Source organism: Ixodes scapularis, unplaced genomic scaffold (genome assembly GCF_016920785.2).
Source record: "Ixodes scapularis isolate PalLabHiFi unplaced genomic scaffold, ASM1692078v2 PGA_scaffold1__304_contigs__length_218370807, whole genome shotgun sequence".
Lineage (NCBI taxonomy): Eukaryota > Metazoa > Arthropoda > Arachnida > Ixodida > Ixodidae > Ixodes > Ixodes scapularis.
In genome coordinates, this window is record NW_024609846.1 from 196520318 (window position 1) to 196541317 (window position 21000).

General features: G+C 43.0%; 1 protein-coding gene across 1 annotated transcript in view; it reads right to left on the reverse strand.

Moving 5' to 3' along the window:
• Positions 1–3528: 3528 nt before the first annotated feature.
• Positions 3529–21000, reverse strand: part of LOC115314577 (monocarboxylate transporter 7) — an 80732-nt gene continuing 63260 nt past the window's right edge. The window contains exons 3-6 of the mRNA XM_042291024.1: positions 20363–20506; positions 14634–15623; positions 3785–4230; positions 3529–3699 (exon numbers count right to left, since the gene is read on the reverse strand). Of these exons, the coding sequence (XP_042146958.1) occupies positions 4013–4230; positions 14634–15623; positions 20363–20506 (1352 nt within the window). The 3' untranslated portion in view covers positions 3529–3699; positions 3785–4012. The remainder of the gene's footprint in view (positions 3700–3784; positions 4231–14633; positions 15624–20362; positions 20507–21000) is intronic.

Below are 21000 nucleotides of genomic sequence, written 5' to 3' on the forward strand. Positions count from 1 at the left end.
GGAACGCGTTCCAGGAACACCGTTCCTTGGAACGCCGTTCCGTACAACACTGCGTCACGGAAACGATGGGACGCTATTGGATACGGAGGTGGCGGAGGGATTTACGATTCCCTTTGAGGGGCATTTGCCGCTACCTTCTTAACCTGTAACCGACTATAGTTCGTGCTGCTTCATTCAGTTTTCCCTGAATATTTTCCACGAATTTTCTAACCTACCTTTTATGACTGCAATACGTTCCTTCTCCATTCTTCGACCTTCGCCATCAGAACCCAGGGCCACCGGCATATGCGTTAACTCTTCAAGGAGGGCAGGCCGAAGGCAAGTTTTCTTCAAAACAAAATGTTCGAGCGTCTCACTCTCACTAAAGGCCCTGTCACACTGATGCAACACAACGGCAACAGCAACACAACACGTTGTCCAACAGTCTGGCAACTTGGTGCTCGCTCCCCGTGTTGTCTGACAAACCTGGCACATCGCGGCAATAGCAGCACAACATGGACGACAACTAAAATGTTGCCTCGGTATAAGAGCTTTCGGCAACAAAAACAGCAGCAACTTGTGTTGGACAGCGTGTGTTGCCCTGATCGCTGGTTAAGCGAATTTCGGGCCGGCAACACAACAACACAGAGAGCTTTGATGGCAGAGCTAGTTCCCTATCAATAACGTCTTACTCAAATAAAGGCTTGGAAAATATTAGTTAATAATAATTAAGGCTTGCATGCAGCTAAAATATTTGTATGATTGTTTTTACTGTGTAATTACGGAAAGCGATTGTCAAAATGGTCACAGCTAGGATCGTGAACGTTAAGACTAGCATTGAAATTAGAACCGTCCAGAAACCAGCTCGCATTACTGCTAGTGAAATAATATGGCATGCCTACTCACCTGCTGCTAAAGTATAATAAAGATAATCTAGTAAAGCGAAGATAAAAAAATTGAAGCATTAAAACGACCACTCTGATCATGATTGTTGATGCTTGGAACTTGGAAACAGCCGCTACCAGACACCCGATTTGTTTAAAAAATACTCATTACGTTTTCGGGAATGAAGCGATCACATAGCGGGCGGTGGGTAGAAGCGTTGAAAAGTTTTATTCCACCGATTGTTATGAAGGCCGATCGTGTCGGCGTCGCCGTTTTGAAACGCTGTTAGTTCAGCTCAACACCACGCTACAAAAGACGCTTTTGGGTACTGCCGGTGCTTACTTAGTTTTACACATAAAAGTATGAATTGCACGAAAGAAAGAACCGGACAGAAACACTTCATATATGAAGTGTTTCTGTCCGGTGTAAATTTCGAACATATATCAGCGATTTCACTTTCCCCAGTTTGGGCTATCTGTTTTGTCATCGAATGAAGAACATTTTGATAAAATTAGGGGTGGAAAATACTCTCCGTGTCAAGTTTTCCAGTCGCAGTCACTAATTGATGCCGACCCGTCGTAATTTCTGGCCCTTCGAACGCACTAGCACTTTGCAGAGTCACATTTCCAGCGATGCCGTGCCGCACACGAGCGAAGGTAAACAATCAAGATGGCGGAGTGTTCGCCGTGTTGTCCCCGCCGTCAGCGCGGTGTGATATGGTTATCAGACAACAAATCGGACAACGCGGTTGCCGGGCGGCAGAAACATGTTGCCCGACTGTTGCTGTTGCTAAAGTTGAGGCTTGGGCGAGTTGGTACATACTTCGGAATTAAAAAACAGCGCGAAAAGACGAGGGCCAGACGAAGAAGTAACACGGACGCAGCGCTGACTTACAACTGAGTTTACTTATCGCAAAATCGCAATATATACTAGCGTTGTCACAAGCCAAAGAGAAGAAACTAAAGGAAGAATTCAGCCCACCTGATACATCGCAAATAAAAAATAAAAATAAATAGGCGCATGGAGTTTGGTTGGGATTTGCGGCACCGATGGAGATCTCATAAACACCAGGCCTGGCCGTCTTTTGACTGTTCCCATCTCATCTCCTGACTGTGCTACTTGCTTTATCCTGTGCCCTATCCTGCACACCATGCAGACTGGAACCGAGGCCGCCATTTACGCTCACTCCTCCTGAAGTATATGCAGGCCAGCTATTTTTTTATATAAAACGTTCTGTTGTGTGCGCATCCGCCGAGCCCTTGAGATCTCTAGACCTTCCACAGCCAAAAGAGGTAGCGCTCGATGCCCTTCAAGAAGAATACAGACTGAGGACTCTAGACGGGTCGGTCCGACACAAAGGCTCGATAGAACACACGCCATCCTCGACTCACTTGGCAATGGTGAATTGCATCAGAAGATTGAAGACCCCTCACCTTATCTAATCTTGGCGTAATACCAAATTTAAGGGGGGACATGGGTCCTTGGAGCCAAAAACATCCTAAAACTGTATTATTTTGAAAATGGCGATGGCTGTTGTTTTTCTGAATTCACCAGGCTTCTAATTTCGTGGGTGAATATTTGGGCTCTAAATCAACTAATAATGTCTATGCGGGCTGAATGTGAGTTGAAGTTGACTCTAAAACATTGTTTTCACAAGACACAATATTTGGACTCATGAAAAATTTGCAGGAGGGATATCTCAGCATCCAGAGCAGATAGAAATTTAACCTTTCCTGAAATGTGTAGCTAAATGTGTTAAGCATACAATGTTGAGAGCAGATTTTCTAATAAAAGTCTAGAAAATTTTCTATTTAATCTTTTGTTTTATGATTTGTTAGCCATGCATTGAGCACTGAACTTCAATGTGTGGTAAAATCGCTAATAGTCGGTTTATCATAAAAGTACTTCCAACATTGTATGCTCTACACTTTCTAGCATCTAGCCATGTGTTAAAAAGGATATTTTGTTGAGCTGTTTTTTTGCTATCGTTCCTCCAAACAGAGGCAGGCAAGTTTTAATTACTTTGAGGACAATTCTCCTAACTGAGAAAACGACCAGATATATGAAATCAGCACAAAAAGCTGAACAAGCTCAAGCAGTTTCAATGGGTTTGGTCATAGAATAAGAAAGAAGCTCCAAGACCAGTGTTCCCCCTTAACAGCCCTAGCTTCCTTAAACCTTGCCCCCTTGCCTCCAGATACTTAAGCAAGGCGGGCGATCCTCCCCTTGTAAAATAATTACGTCTGTACGCACTTCCATGTGGAAAAGAAATGTAGGCTTTTAATTAAGCGCATAGAGTTAGTACAAATTATAATATATAGTTAGCAGAAACAAGCGAATGTCATGTTGAAGTGTATAAAGCGAGGAGTGATTGTCATATTTAAGTGTACATAGCAGAAATTAAGTGCATAGAGTTAGCAAAAAGATACTATTGTCATTTTGTGTACATGTTTTCTTTTTCACAACTGAAACTTTTAATTACAAAAACTTGTGTGGTGAAAACTAGGAATTATGGGCATCAACTCAGCTCCTCAACTTTACTGCTTGGTAATACTCTGCCTAAACAAACGCGAAAAGGCGCTGATGCCATGTTTGCACTGAGTAGAACAGTGTACTTACCTTTTGGTCTCAAACGTCCCACATTCGGTGAACATCTTTCCCACATAAACAGGTGTCTCACCTGATTTTATTAACACCTATAAAAATCATGAACAACATGAGCATACAGTAGAAACGCATAATCCGTCGCTTACTCTTGGGCATTCTGACGTCTTGGATTTCTGAGGACGACAGAAAGTTGGGAACTGGGCTGGCTTGTTTGAAACGGCGTCGTATCTATGTGTTGTCCCGTCCCCTGTTTTTACGTATATAACTCTTTCTAAACCTACATCATTACCAACGCGCTCACTAAGAAGTTTATCTAAGCCCGTTCGAGAAAATACACTGCCAGACTAGCATTGCAGACTGTCGCTTGAAGATGGCGTCACACACACTCACGCGTCCCTTTGTAGAGTTTTCTTTCAGTTTCTCTTGAATAAGATGCTTCATTGGAAAATCTATCGTAGGCTTTGAATGTCCGATGTCATGAAAGGCTTCGTTGCCTTCAATAGCAATTCTTTCGAATTATTTTCTTTTTTTTTACAGAAGATCAAGATATGTATGTTGTAGCATGATGTGAGTTTTCTGTCGGAAATTGTTCGCCCGCGGTTCGATTTGCTCGTTCATGAAGCGCTGTATCTACTTCCTTGGTTTGTCTTTGTCGTCGCACCAGAAGCCTCAATGTCCACATACACGCAACCACAAAGTTGACGGCGGCGAGAATATGGAGAAGCATGTCGTACTTTCCCAGCTTGTCCCTGCAGTAACCTTAATTCGTAAGAAAATCAAACCAGAATAAATAGTTTGCACAAAACAATGTATGTTCACTCTTCGAAAACAAACTGTTTTGAGGCTTCTTTTAAATCCCGATTGCTTACGAGCACACCTATGGAAACTTTCAACGCAAGCGTTCATTGGGTTTCTCGGGCTTCAATGTCTATATAGAGTGTTTGAATGTAAGTTTGATCAAATTTGCAAGATGGAATTATAATTGGACTTACCTTGACCGGAATGTGGTTAGAATGTGTTCTAGATTTTGGTATATGTGCTTTAAAACTGATAAAACAACAGAAATTCTGACATAAGAGGCGATGCCAATTTCGCCATATTTTGAAGGTAATAAATGTATTGCAATATAGCAATTACAGATAAATCAACAAGTAAAGCAAAGTTTACTATAGTGTCCAGGAACAACCTATTGGCCTTGGTGCCTACACATGTTAATAAAAAGGACAGATACACACAGAAAGAAACACAATAGCACAGCACGTCTGGCACGAGCATAGTAATATCTGTAATATGAAAGTAACATTTAATGTGAAAAGAAAAGCAATATACTGTGATCAAGCGAATGAGATTTTGTGAACTATATATTACTTTTCAATTTTGCGCAAACCGCCTCCCGTCCGAGTTTCGTAACGGCTACGTTTTGGCATATCCCCGTCCTTTATCACATTTTAGCTTTCATTCATTATACCTGATATCATACCTCTGTTAATATAAATATTAATTTCACTTAACGTGCCATTTTTCCTTCCTTGTGACAAGGACACCTATAGCAAAATATATCATGCATCTGGAGACCTTCAACATCTCGGCATCACTCTCATGCGAAGTTGCCAAGCGATGACTGTGGCCGTGATAGATAAAAATAATACTGCATATACTTATGCACAGTGTATATTTAAAATTATTTTACTGACTTTAAGAGCCCTGTGTCTAGAAAAATGTCTTTATTCTACGGAAATGCCCAAAATATACAGTCGAATGAAGCGTGCTCTATCAAGTTTAGACAACACTCTATGAAGTAAAAAAAAAAATAAAAAAAGAACTCGGATTTTCTAGGTTGTATGTTCATGGTAAAAGCTTAGAGTATGCTTAAATAGCGCTTGTCCTGTGTGCTTCTTCGTCTTTTTGTCCCGTCGTTTTTGCGCTATTTTTAATATGAATGTTCATGGTCATTACTTGTTGACTCTTTGATCACAATTACTTGGCGGTTAATTGGTGACTCCTATTTGTTATCTTGCTTTCGGTGCATTTAAGGTTGTGTGCAATAAAGGGCAAGGTTAGAGAACGAGTTCCCTTTGTGGAGGCTTTGTAAGCTGAAGTGTGATTGCGGAAATAGTTTTTCCGTGCCACCCTTTTTGTCTTATGTTGCATGTTGCCTATTTAGGGACCCTTTTGTCTATTAATGTTCAGCTGTGCTTGAGACATGTCCGCAAATAAACCCACTCTCGTATAACTTCAGCGTGTTGCACCTGCACCAGACTACTTGCACCGCTATTTTTTGTTCCTTAATGATTTTAATCTTGATGACAGTTCTGTGGCACCCTGAAGGGGAGAAGGGGGTTCGCATTTCTTCTGAATTTAGTAGGGATAGGGCATGCCGTAATCGATACTCAAAGTTTCACGCTATCTCGTAGCAGATTCTTTCTTTACAACAAACATCTCCTCAGACCCATTCTTTAAGACAGGTTAGATATATCTGATTGGCACGTACCTAATGAAGTTAAGATCTAAAATATAGGAAGCATACTCGAGTGAATGAATTCGCAAATTATAACGTTCTAATCGTCCTTTGATGCCGTCCACTACGGCAACTTTGTTGCCCTCCCCAATATATGTGATCTATGGCTTATTCATTCGAATGTCTTCCGTCTATGAAAAGAACAAACACATTTTATTTAGCTTGCTGGGGGCTTAACACTACTATGCCCTACAAACACTGTATCTCATTGGCACTCAAGCTGTGTAATTCCTTTTTTTTTTTCTTAAACTTTGGATTTTTAATTTCTTGGCTATCAGTGTCATCCTCTTCAGGGGAGTCACTAATTATAGAGGTGAAAATGTTGGCACAAGACAGGAATTTATTTTCTTATTCTTTTCCGTCTGAATTTGTGTTTCGTCTTTAATTGTTTTGTTAAGTTTTTGCGATGTTTTTGGCTGAGAGAGAGCCCTGATTCTAGCGGCATACTGTGTTGAAATTACGTTCCAAATGCCGAGATGGACGACGAAGTTAACTGTTTGAAAAAATAAGGGAGAAGTGAAAAATGGAGGACCCAGCGGCATACCGGCAACATGGGCGGTCACTAACGTGTAAGTACTATACTTTAAACATTGCGCACACAAAGGAAATCGCGTCCAGTCGTATCCTAACCTTTCATATGCGCTAACTTTATTAAAACTGCCACTTATTGTTAAAATTTTGGTTTGGGCTAGTTGGTCCATGGTAGGTATAAGGTTTAAAAGCGCAAACGACAGGGACAAGCGCCTTGTCCCTGTCGTTTGTGTTATTTTCTATTGTCCCTGACTGTTTGCGCTTTTAAACCTTATGCCACTCATTGAACTACCATGGCAGTTCTATATGAGTTTTCCCTCTGAATTTTTTAATTCAAATATATAACGGCCTGGTGCCATTACCATAGCTTCCGGTGCTAATAAAGACGTCTTCACATAGTCGTCAGGTATGAAATTTAATAAACCAATTATAAAAATCGCCACTTTCTAGCAAAATGTACTGATAATGAGAAAAGAGCAACTAATTTTCTTAATTGGTCCCAAACATCCCCCAGAAAGGGCGGTCCCAAACATCCCCCAGAAAGGGCGAACAGAACTCCCGAAAAAATCTGGGGGCAGATGAGTGACATCAACGTCAATGGTCACGTAGACGTGGCGTTTTGCGGACCCAAAGTTGAACATATTAATCTTTTCCAGATCCGAAGAGAGCGCCCGAGAGGCCTTCGGCCAATCAGGGGAAGGCGGTCCACCTTGATCGCCGTCTTCGCAAACCTTGGGCGGGGTGGGATAGGAGGGGTGCAATAATTGCTTCTAGGGAGCATTACAAAAGGACAAAGAGAGTCTTCAGAAACGGTTACTTTTGTTGTCAAAAGCTAGAAGTCACTCAAAAATCCCACAAAGGGTATTTTCCACCGCTCCCGCCCGTGATGTGCATTTCTCCCTTTCCCTCTTATCCTTTCCGTCTCCGGCGTCCCGGCGCGCTGTCCCTAACCCCTGGTTAGCTCAGTTGGTAGAGCGCTCCATCTGTAATGGAGAGGTCCCGGGTTCGATACCCGGACCAGGCGGATTTTTTCGGTCAGTCACCTAGCTGTGTTTGGAGATTTGTGTTTGTCCTTTGTCTTTCTTGTTCCCCCTCTCCAGGGATCATTTTCGTCACTCTAACCCACATGGCGCGTTTTTCTGGGCGTCTAGACGCGCGTCTCGGCTTGGCGCGCGCGCTAAGCCAGACGCGTGCGCCCGGTCCAGTGTTGTATGGAACGGCGTTCCTGGAACTCGTTCCTTTGGGGAGGAACAAAGGAACGCCGCCGTTCCATTTGGCATCGGTGAAACTGGAACGGGAACTCGTTACATTTTTACTGGAACGGATAAAGAACGGCGTTCTTTTTTTTTCGCCACTGGGGTAATTTTTAATTTATTTCTAAGAGGGAAATTGTAGAAGCATAAAAACAATGTTTTTACGAAGAGCAGAATCTCGTTAACGTTTTGGTCACTTATCACGTGGTTTATTTTGTGTGGTCCTCGCTTGGTAACAGTTGGGTACATGAAAGCTAGTGGACATTAATTCGGTTTTTAGTTCCCGAGGCTGCAGTCCAAAAAGCAAAACCCAAAACCTTTAGTCAAAGGAAAAGGCCTCATACACGAAGAAATCTGAGGCCAACTACAGCCGCGACTGAACTTGAACGAAGAGAACCACAGTTACAACAAGAGAACAGGTTACTAGTCTCTAGACATGAACGCACTCTTCTATCCCGAACATTGGTCACTTAAAAAATACACAAAAATTTACCGTTATTCCTCCTGCCCTACCTCAAACTCCTCCTTCAAACTGAACAACGAATCCAACTTTCACAAAGAAGAACTTGTAGGTTTCAAGACTGACCTCCCAAAAGTCCTACCCTCTTTTGCACTTGCTCGTCTTGCAGACAGCAACATCGATCAGCAACTTTTGTTAAGTTCGAACACGGGACTTTGTTAGATTGAAACGTACGAGGTTGTTGTAAAACGCTCGTGCAATGCAACGGTACAGTGGGCTCGCCTGCATAGCCTACCACAAACATGAATATTGTTAAAAGCTGATATTTTTAATAGTGAACATATCATGAAATAAATCTCTGCTTCCGCTTGTTTTCTTCTCCAGATGCCTTTCCATCACGGCATTCAAGCTCTTCACCTTTCCATCACCACCTCCCACGCCAAAACATTTACAGCTAATTGCTACAGGGGTTGCGTTGTCGCGGTTGTTGCCGGTAGTATTCATTTTGAAGCTTTGTCTCTCGGTTTCTTTGTATTCTTTACAATTCGCCTGTCAGAGTGCAGGACGCTTTTGTACTTCGCTAGCTCCTCTCTGTTCCGCTGAAGGGGAGTCAGCCTCTCCCGCGGAGCAGGGAGTAGTCCCTGGGCTTGTGCAAAAAAAAAAAAAAAAAAAATGGTAAACTGATATTCGCGGGGGGAGGACGTAACTACCCATGTTCGCCCTGCTGCGAGCGTTGACGGGGCCTAAGCTGTTTTTATTAAAGGCCGCGGGCGTGCAAATTTTTTTAAACTCCGCGTCCGCGGGTGTGCGTGTGTGCGTGCGCTCTACCTCGGAATGGCGCAGGGCTGTTACCCGTTTTTGTACGTGTACCTTCCTGTTTTGAGTGTTTGTATTTATTTCGCTCTCCCGTATCCCTCTCCGTATACTTGGCGGCGGGCTAGCAGGCACACCTGTGTAAGGGTCTCAACCTTTCTGCCTAGCCTTGCACACTTCCGAGCGGGTATCGCAATCTGCGCAAATAAAATTATTATTATTATTATCGCCTTTGTCGCGAGGTCCGTGGCGAAAACTACAGTCCTACAGTGGCGAAAACAGTGGAGAAAACTCAAACAATCCTTGCAACTAGTGAACACGGTCGTTCATTGGTTATTGCTTTCTGGACGCAGCGGGAGACGCGACGCCTGGACGCAAAATATCTGGCTCCTTTAGATACGTCGGAATGCGCCAAAAAACGCTGCGTTTCGTTCCGGCGCCGGACGTGACGTCAAAGCGCAAGCGCAGACGCGACGCAGACGCGAAGAAAAGCGCGCCATGTGGGCTAGCCTTAAAAGCTGCCTGCCTGTCTACTTACCCGGAAAGCAGTCGAAGAGCCAATCTCTGCGATCTACGAAATCAGCTCAACGACTGATGAACCGGAACGTCTACTTAAACCTTAAACTCAGTAGATTGACGGGATTTCAGACAAGTGCGAACAGGGCCGGCCTTAGAGCCGCAAGCGCCCTGGGCAAACTGCGGCCGTGGCGCCCCCCCCCCCCCCCCTTTATTTTCGCATCCAACATCACGTTGTTAGTAAACATGCCAGAGTGGCCCAGCGCAAATGGTCGCGACTTCGTCGTTGTAGTCGAGAACCACATGCATTCTAAAAACGAACGACGCTACTCTATATTCGCAGGCTCTTGGCTGACTATGGCGTCCCGGATTTGTGGTGTCAGCTTGTTACAATGCAGGATCAGACAGTTCGTCGCTGGCGGCCTTTATCTCATTCGATGTGTCATCACCATATTGTTAAGTGTCACAGACTACTGTGGCAGTCGAGCACTCGGCGTCGTCGGGATATTGCTGCGGCATCTCACTTTCCTTTGTATGGGAATAATCTTCGCTTGTCGAGCTCTTTTCGCGCAATTTTTCTCCCTCTGCTGGTTCACTGGTACTTGAAGGCGCTCGTGTACTTTCATATACCTTCTCAGGGCATCTGCGCTCATCCTGGATTTGGCATCTTGTTCAAATTTTCTTTTCTGTACTGCGCTCCTGATGGTTTCTCTCGAGGAAGAAGCATATCACTGACATTTTTACCATCAGACTAAATATAAAATTTACATCAGCCATCCTGACCCGTAATGCATATCGTAATAATACCTAAAACATAAGCTGCCTGGTGGTGATTCATAGTAATAAAAACCCGATACTCGAGAATAGAAAATTGATAGTGTACAAGTCTACAGTCTACATCAATCTCTGCATTTTCACTCTACAGTTTGTAGACTAAAAATGTGACCTCCGTAGATCCCACAATAGTTTTGAGCAGCTCTTGGCACCTGTGTATGCCGTACCGTAGGCATAGCACTTGATTACGTGATACGGACCTTGAAGGTCAAAGTAAACGCAAAGAAGAGTTGCCGAACCGATGAAAATTCGCCCAGTTTACTTTCAGCAACACGTGCACTCTGAGCTTTAACAATTAAAACTCTGGAAACTAGCAGTCATTACGTAATCATATGTTCGTGTCACGACAATTGAGTTTAAGCTACTCAGGTGTGCACGCACAGTGATATAGGGGTTACGCAGTGATCAGTCCACTGCATGGAATTGGAACAAATGCACTTCAGGATCTCCCTGCCAATATAAGGCGAATACAATAATGCAATGTCGTATCTTGACAAATGAAATGGTCAGTCTTTCACTAACTGAAAACAGTAATGAAAGAGATCGGCATCAGTGTTGCCAGTTTCGCAGTTTTCCCGCAGTTTTCCCGCTGACATCTTTTTTTTAATACCACCTGTTGCCCCCAGTTTTTAGACTAAAAAGTAAAAGAAGAGCACCTTTTACAATATTTTCTATATTTATGCGTATTCTAAAATAATCAAAAAAATAAAATGCGTTAAAAGTCATTCTTGTGCAACATTATAAATTTAGCGGTTTTCGGGATTCTTGCGGTGGGTTTCTGAATTTTGAGATGGCAAGACTAATCGGCATGGCGAGTACGTAGTTATCGCTGGTCGCTCACACACACACACAAAAAAGAAAGACCTGCGGATCCAAAGTTCTTTACACATATTATTTTCAGTCGGCGGCCCTTTCGGCGCCCCCCTATGAATGGCGCCCTGTGCGCCTGCACAGGTCGCCCAACCCAAAGGCCGGCCCTGAGTGCGAATAACTGCAAAACGAACTACCGAGAAAAATCGGTAAATTGCGAGAATGGTGTTGTGTACGAGATACCACTGGAATGCGGGTTTAAGTATGTAGGACAGACATCACGATGCATCAACGACAGATTAAGTGAACACAAAAGAAACGCTCAAAATTAAATCTGCGCTATGGCATTACGCAATGCAAGTATGACGCTTTGCATTGCGTAATGCAAGTATGACGCTTTGCATTGCGTAATGCCACAGCGCAGACTTCATTTTTAGATCTAAACGGATGTTCCGCCTGATCATTCGCTCAGCTGATTTCGTAGATCGCAAAAGATTGGCTCTACGAGTGTTTTGCGGGTTAGTAGACGCGCAGGCATTTTTCGGAGTGTACTTCTCGTGCATACAGTCCCGCACGCTTCCGGGCTAAATCGGCGGGCAACGGAGAAAAGCTCACGGGAGAAAAGCTCACCAGAGAATAGCTCACCGGAGAAAAACTCACCGAAAAACCGGCAGATGTGGAAAAAAGCTCACCGGCCTTTGAGAAAATCAAAAAAAAAAAAAAAAGCTCACCATTTTTTTTTAGCTTAGCCGGATTCTGCGTTACACGTGGCAATTTAGCACAATTAGAATTCGTCACTTCAATAAAAATTATTGTCATATTTTTGTAATATCCTTGAAGTTCATTAGGATTACAATTAGTAATCACCCATTTGGTATATTAATGACGCCGCAAGTATAAAATCAGAACATCGGACACTCGTAAAAAAGACAACAATTTATTGGCAGCTTGACAGTGCGCTATCGGTAGTTTTGTCAGATAAGCGTATCTGTTTTTTTGCGAGCTAAAACGAATAGCGGTGTGTGAGCCGTTTCAGCTCCGAAGATTGTGAGGTGCCTGATAGATAAATGGGTGTTTGTTGATGTAATTAGTGTTGGCTAGGCTGTTTCCTTTTTTTCACAAATAAAACTTTAGTTGCGAGAACAGCTTCGTCCTGTTGTGTTTGAATTGTCTTCACTCTGCCTTCGTCCTTTGAGCCTTTTTCATCATGTATAACGTTTACCAACTGGCCCAATTTGCTATCTTACAGAATACTAATTGTTATATAGGTCACGAGTCACAGCGGTGACAGTGTGCAGCTCTGAAGGTCATGGGCGGCTCGCCGTAGAGTGGCACAATGACATAAAGGCAACGTGTGGAAACACCGGCACGAACGGTGCCTGAAATTCTCTTTGAAGCTTTTGTCAACCTTTGAAAACAGGATAGAAAACGTGCATGTCCGTGGAAGAACGAAACCTCGATATCGTACTGACCATTTGATTACGTTTTCAAAGGTTAACAAAAGCTTCAAATATAATTTCAGGTACCGCATTGTTCCGCATTCACTTTCGGATTTTCGGCTTACAGGTTTGCTCTTTTGGTTTAAGGCAGACATCACTAAGTTTTCGAACTTTTTCCTGTTTTTCAAGTTTATACAGTTTTCAGATAGGCTTTCGTTGCCTAGAGAGTAAACCACACAAAACAATCGCCCGCAATTATTTATTCCGGAGCAATATACCCAATACGTTTAAGAAATATTACAAAAAAGGACATTCTCTTTTCTACAAAGCTGACGAATTTTAATGATAATAAATTGATATATGTTAGGCATGATCCAACAGCCTCCATATGAAAAGAAGAAAAAAAAAAAGCGGTGAGCTTTTCTCCACATACGCTCAATGTCCGGTGAGCTCTTCTTTGAATCCGCCGGCTTTGCGGTGAGCTTTCCTCCAGGATTCAAAACGGCCAGTCGGAAGTTATATATATATATAAAAAAGCGGGTTCCCCCTCACCACTTTTTGCGGATCGTTTTTGCTCGTTCGTTTGGACCACACGTTGCAGCAGCAGGAATGATAACAATAATATCATAAAATCAATATATTTCATTATTGTTTTCCGAGTAGCCTTGAGGAAATAAATTATTTTACGAAAATAATATACTGAAGAAACCGTTCAGTATTCTAAAGTAACACATTTTACAACAATACTTTTCCTTCGATTATGAAGTACAAGATGGTTGAAAGACAGAAAGAGTAAATAGACGAAGATATTTATGTATGATCATTTAACTCCAGCACAAATAACTATTATTTTTATAAGTTGTTACAGACATAAATGAGGAAACGGTATGCTTTATGCTTGCGCCGAAACATCGTGGATCATCTGAAATCGTGTGCTCATTATTTTAAAAAAACGCCCCGCATATTTCGACTCGCAAAGTGGTTTTAGTCTTGTTTAATAAGAACCTTGTCATTCAAACACGCGTTTTTTTTTTTTCTTAAATTACTTATAAAGCAAGAAGGGGTTAATGTCAAAGCAACACATGTTTCTTTTTTTTTTTTCATGTCAATGTGTCCAGTTATAAGAAAATAGTTTATGTTTGAAATATTCGCCGTGATACAGCTAAAGCCTCCGAGATGATATTTGCTCATTCCTTTCTTTTATACTTTAAGTTATAAAGCATAATTGAGGTTATCATACAGCAAAGTGTGAGACTTTATTAAAGAATCCGGGATCCGGAAATTTTAAAGAAAAAAGAAATAATCATTATGGCACTTGATTTAAAATTCTGAATGAAAATGTGCCAAACACCGTTTCGCAAATCTTGCCGCTAAAACCATCTTGGAGAGCTTACATTTTTTTTACTACAAGTTTTTAGATAGGCTATGCGGAAGTACAGTCAGCGGTCAAATAAGCTGGCCTTGTTTATGTTACCTTAAAGGAGTAAAATGCCACATGGGGCGACTCCGGTAGGCTGAACTCTAAAACTGACTGCCGCATTTCGACAAACAGAAATGTAGCTTTCTATTCCGCTTTTTTTAACAGCTCGAAGCATTAATTTTTACACACTTTAATACTTCCTTGCCAGTTATGTTGTTAACTGAAAAAAACATAATATTAGTGTGCAGTGTGTATAGTCTACGCAACAAAATGTTGGTACGTAGTGAGCCCGGATTGCTTACTGACTTTACCCAATGTAATTTTTTTTTACTTGTTCCTCTGCTGTCGTTATTGTCGTTTTGTGATATAGCTGCACGATGTCGTATGAAAATAACTACAAAACACGAAAATACAACGACGTGCACTAAGCAGACTTCCGGGCTCCGTCCCACACGCCCCTTTGTATTTGGAAAACCCGACACAATGTGTTCTATGAAAGTAATGCAAAAAGGTATTATATCATTGTCATAACTGAATATATGACAACAAAAGACGCGGAAGATCTTACCAATCAGCGTCGGCCGCGCCACATTCACGAGTCCGAGAAAGAAATTGGCTCCTCCCATCATGACCGGCAGCAGATCAACGCCAAAGTCTTCGATGAGAATTGGTGCTTGAAGGGGCATCCGGAAGCCACTGCTCATTCCAATAAGCACCGAGCACATCATCATGGAGGGCAAGGCAAACACCCAGACCAGGATTTCGAATGCAATGGCCTGAATAAGAAAACCGATCAGCATGACGGCTTGTAGGGACAAGATATTGCGGTCAACGATGAAGCCCACGAGCGCCCTAAACGTGATATCTGCAGCAGAGAAGACGTACTGAATGTAGAGAACTTTGGATGCTGTCACTCCTCTGTCAGTAGCCAGATCTATGGACACAAGTATAAAGGTCGTAATGGAAACAATCAGCGCTGTAATCGAGATTGAGTCGATACAGAAGGACAATGTCAAAAAATGTGTAGCGATGGTTTTCCAACTGGAGATGCTGAACTTTTTCATCCCTAGCTTAGGCATTTTGTCCACTATAGTATGATTTACGCTTTTGAAAACTAAGTTTTTACTCGTGTCATCCTCTTCTCTAAGGGTAACCAAACCGTCTGAATTGTGTGCTTCGTCTGCAGGACCGAAGCGGTACTCCGTTCTCTTTGTTTTGTCGTCCGAAAGAGAGAATCTCTTTGTGACAGGCATGACTTTACTCCGTCGACGGAAAGTTACATTACGAAAACTGAAATGGAATGTTTTGGTACGAGTCACCCACGCTGGACTCTTGATGGGAATGGCTGCTGGAAATGCATTGAAGAGAACTGCACCTAAGAGAAGAAATGCCCCTCGCGAGCCGTACGTGGAGTAGAAGAATTGGACCAGCGGAGGAATAAGGAAACCATTGAGGCCAGTGACGGCCATGAGCAGGCTGAACGCGGTGTTCCTGCGCTTGTCGAAGTGTTGGGCCAAAATGGCGTTGATACTAACGAAGATTCCGGCCAAGGATAACCCTGAAAGAAAACAAAAACGGGGACTGTAATATCTGCTAATCAGACCAAACTTCAGACGCGCTGGGAGTGTCTGAAGCTATCAGCCGACAAAAACGCCCAACAAGGAACCTAAAAAAAACAGTGTGAACATAATCAGCTACCCGTTTCAGTTTCCATTGTATGTATAAATTCCTCTCAGATTTAGAGATTCTAGCTTTATATCATTAGCAACGATGGCTTCAAGCTTGAGAGAATTGTAAATAAAGACGTCTGTGTGCGAGCTCCAATACCGATATGACCTTTCTAATGACATTTTATATGTATGCGGAGCGTAAGTCCGTCTGCTTCTTGCACAGGGGTTGCGGTGATGTGAGAATGCCGAACCCATATCGCCTAATTGAAGAAAAAAAAATACTGGGTACGTAGACCCTCTAGGCACCTTCATTGAGGTCTCTACCCACAATCCTTCTAATTGAGCCAATCAGGACTCATCGTCGTTCTGACGTCATCGCAACCTCTGCGCAAGAAGCAGACGACTTGCCTTTCTCACAGCCATTCAGAGCTTAAGAACTGCAAAAAGTCATTGCTTATTAGGGGTGTGCGAATATTCGCCATTTTCGAATACCGAATCGAATATTACCCTATTCAAATTCGGAAATCGAATCGAACAATAAATTTTAAAAATGTCGAATATTTTTCGAATAATTTCGGAATAGTCGTTACGGTGTCGCGCCGCGAGATTCCCTTCCCAGGCGTCCCACAACGCGCCGGCACGCCTGTCATACGTGCCCGCAAGATGGAAATACGCACCCTCTTCTCCCAGACAATGACTGTCATCATGGGCAGCAGCAGTTCCTCTCTATACGTACGTTTCTGTTGCCTCCATTAGGGACCACCGTGTTAAGTATAACCCCTAGGTATAACCCGCATGTAAGCGATTTGCCGAGAGACGTGACAGGCGACGTCGACCCGCTTCGCTGTCGCTCGGTCAGTCGCGCGATGAGGCAAGCCGCATGAAAGTGGCGTGAGCAAGCGACCAAAGTGATGAGCGACGTTTTCTAGAAATCCAAACACCGAGCGACGTGACCTGAGAAATCGTCGCTAGCTGCTGACTCTCGTCGCTGTCGGTCGTCTCGTCGCTCGCTGAATCGCCTACATGCGGTTCAGCCTTTAGGGACCACTTTCGCGCGAGATGCTCATGCACGCGTTCGGAAAGCTTGCCGAGGGGACGTTTTATAACTGGCGGAACAGTACCGCCGCTCTGTACGAACGAAGTAGAAGTGGTAGAAGCGGGAAGTTGTTCGAAGAGAAAGCGCAGTAGAGTGTGGAAGTTTTTCGGTCACTTCCATGTAACCAATTGAAGAAGAAACAACAGCTGCCTGCGTCGAGTCTTTCCCAACATTTTGCATGGTTGTTCCACTTGTTCAGTGTGGGAAAATGTTGCTCTTTGAGGGCGCAAGGGGAACAAGACAATGCGTTTTCCCAGAATCTTCTCAGATCAATGAAAACAAGGTTCCTGGACGTAAGCACACAGGCACATCACGCCCTTGCCACCTTCCTTGATCCTCAATTCAAGAATATCTGCTACAAGGGAAAAAAATAGAATGTAGAGTTCTTACCAAGTACAGTGCGTCAGGATGTACCAAGCTCAAGCGAACTGCGATTTTATGTTCAGCATTCGCGTGAACCGTGATATTATGTTTGGCATTCTAGTATTTTAGCAGCTTTTGTCTTTATTTCAATGTATACCGTTGAACTCTAGCCATTATCGCGTAGTAGAATTTTACAATATTTTAAGAAACATTTTGGAACAAAAGAAATAATTTTATAATCTCTTTGCTCTTCTTTAGTAGCTATCTACTTCCTATTCGGAAACCATTCGAAAATTATTCGATTCGTATTCGTATACGATTCGGTGCCACAATCATTCGATTCGTATTCGATTCGGTTTCAAAAATCCCTATTCGCACACCCCTATTGCTTATCTTCCCGCCCCTTGCTTTGTTATTCATTCTTTGGCGTTCCTACCATGCAACGCAGCAATCTGGTCGGCTGCGTTGCATGATCCCTATAGTCGTCGTTGACTATAGGGGTCTCGGGAAACTTGCATCGTCTCGAGGTTAACGTACCGGCACTGGGCCGAATATTTCGCTTCGGAATGCATTCTCGAGTTTTGTTTGCGCTTTTGAATTTTTTTTAAATCGAGCCTTACGTTTGACGAAGCTTAACCATTGTGTAACCTCAATAAAAAAAATGAAAGGCGTTTACAAATCTTTGGAATGCGAAATTAGAATGCAGCTCTTGAGGAGGAGAAGGGAAGGGTACGGGAAAGGGGTATGCCCCTTCTCCTCCTTTTTACCCTCTCCTCCTCCCCTTCACTTCCCTGCTCCTCCAATTCCGTTTCCCCGCGAAATTTAGCGGGGAAAATGACGTCACAAGACTTGTTGTCACATCACCTGTGAACAAATTCAGTTTCTCTGCTAGATTTAACGGCGAAATCGACGTCGTGTGACCTCAACACAAATTCGATACCCCGCTAAATTTAGCGGGGAATTTAATTGGTGTTGAGGTCACGTAACGTTAATTTTCCCGCAAAATCTAGCGGAGAAACTGAATTCGTCCGCTAAATCTAGCGAAGAAACTAATTTTCCCGCTAAATTTAGCGTGAAATTGAATTGGTGTAGGTCACGTGACGTCAATTTTCCTGCTATATAAAGCGCGGTTACGGCGACGCCGACGCCGCGAAACCCGGAAACAGGTGCATAAGAGCTGCGCTTTAAAACGGTTATCTCTCTTCTATAGTGTGGTTCTATATTAGTTTGCGTCATAAATTGAGATTAACATATAAATTAGGCATGGGGGAATAGTGGTTTTGTCAAGTAGCGTCCCGTTATTCGTAGCCTTCGGAGTGTAAGGAAAGGTCCCGACAACTGGTTTTCTTTACAATGTTGAAGCTAGAAATGACAGAGCGCAATTATGTTCAAAGCCCACTATTCGGGCGCCCCTAACCTTAACGCACACTTTGAACAACCCATCATTTACTTATTGTTTATTATTGAATGGTAGAATGACTACGCGGAGCCCGCTAAACCTACAAGGAACATGCGAAGTGTGCTTAATCTCGTGGGAGCACTGTTGTAGCGGCATTTCATAAAAACACTGCATCGCACAGTGGAATAGCAGGCAAGTACGGATGGCGACCGGTTCGGGGACACCGCAGCACCGCCTCTCTCTCGCACGACAGTGCACAGGAGATTGCCGAAATCGTCCGTGATTGAATCGTTAAATCAGTAGGAACTGCTTGATTCATAACGCATGGAATGGTTTTTACCAAAACACCCCACTCCCAGACGTTTGTTCATCTATCTATCCGTCGGTCCGTGCTTTCCGCTAAATTCCCGCTGAATTCAGAGGCGAAATCGAAATTGTGCAAATTCAGGTCGCGTCACACAGGAAGAACTTTACTGATAACCTTCACGGAGAAATTCAAACGGTGTTTCAGTATACACAAATTTCATTTTCTCGCTGAATGTACAAAAAGAAAAAAAACTAAGACCAGGGCATATTCCCCGACCTCACGTGACGTAAAGTCAAGTGGCGTGACGACGTGACGAGATACGACTACTTGAAATGGTGACGTAACGTCACGCGACCACATATGTGACGTCGGGCGGCGTTGCGTTTATTAAAGAAACGTGCTTTTACACTTTCATAAGTCACTCATAACTCCTAGCGCAAGCTCGTTTCCTTCTTACGATGATGTCAGAACGGCGAACTCTTATTGGCTGATTGAAAAAAAAATAGCGGGTAGACCTCAAAGCATCTCTTGTATTGAGGTCTACCCACTATCCTTTCAATCAAAGCCAATCAGAGCTCGGCGTGGTTCTGACGTCACTGCAACTCCTGAGCAAAAAGACCTACTCTCCGCATGGTCCCTGACATCTTAAGAAAAGCCGGGGGTGGCTGATTATGTTTACGCTACTTCCTTTGTGATTTTTTTGGTGAGTTCTTGTCGGTTAATACCGCAGTACTATTATTGGCTGAAGAGCATTGATCAAATGCTCGGCCCCCGCACTACGCCTCGCATTTCGAAAGCTGTCAGGATCTATAAACAAAAGAGAAATATCGCTCGTTGAATGGAGCGCAGTATGCGTTAAAAGATTTTGAAGATGAAGGTTGCTGACAATATTTTTTTCTCTCTTTATCGGAAAGAGCGATTCGGTAATCGACGAGTTCATATCGTCACGTATGCATCCTCGTGTGACGTACACATCCGGCAGCTTTGCCGACCAACTGGCCTCAGAAGCTGGGGCGAAATCCACGACCCAGCGGCAATTTCGGCCTTGCACGGGCCTTCTCTCCCGCTTGGGCTGCTTTGTAGCACGATACGTTACGCAGTCGCTACCCTTCCTAAAAGCAATGGTCTAAAAGTGTAGTTAGTGTACTTCTAGTCAGAAAGGTGCTGTATTGAATATGTGCATGCCTTCTACTGAGACCGCAATATTGGAGCACACAAATTATAAGATTTCAGTATTCTTGTAATATGTTTTTTGCGAGTATAACGTAAATGAAATTTAAGTGCTCTACAAGGGAACTTTGAGTGAACTCTAAGTGGTCTTTCTTGATGGCTAGTTTGTAACTTTTCTATACGTAATTACTTTAATGGAGTGAGTTATGTTTTTTCTAATCAACCGTATAATTTCGTTTCCTTTGTCTCAAACATACATATAATATTTTGATCACGATTGCAGACATCTTACCATGTAAAGCTCCAAACATGATACTAAGGAAGAGGATTCCTCGAGCAAAGAAACAGATGCTGATCCCAAACCCAGTCAAGAGGCAGCAAACCAGGAGCACTGTTCTACAGGAGAGCCATCGGCAGAAAAGACCCATCAAGGCGCCTGCGTCAAAACATACGTCCATGAGATTGCTTGGGAAACTGCAGACGACTGGCTTGAAATACAAAACTATAGTAAGCGTTTTTTTTTTTTTTTTTTTGTTATTTGTACTACCAAACCCTAAAAGGGATCAGAAATCCCCAAGAGGATTCAAATTGCATTCGAGATACTTCCGACTATTCTTAGGCATTGGCAGTTCCTTGGAAAAAATAAAACTATCACTTGCTCTATCTAGTACAGCCGACTAATGACAGTCCTTCAATCGCGCCTTTGCTGTGAACTTTAGAGTGAAGATGTTTCTCACGTTCTCACGAATAAAGAAATTATTTTGTTTTACGTTAAATCAGTCTTATCGTGGTCTAATCACCGAGCATGTTCCATCATAGCTCGATCCTGAAACAATTATTAACATTTCACCCAAGAGCGCGAATGATTGTGCAATTTCTCCCAGAAATTTAACATATGCAAAAGAAAGCTTTTGTCTGTCATTATGAAGT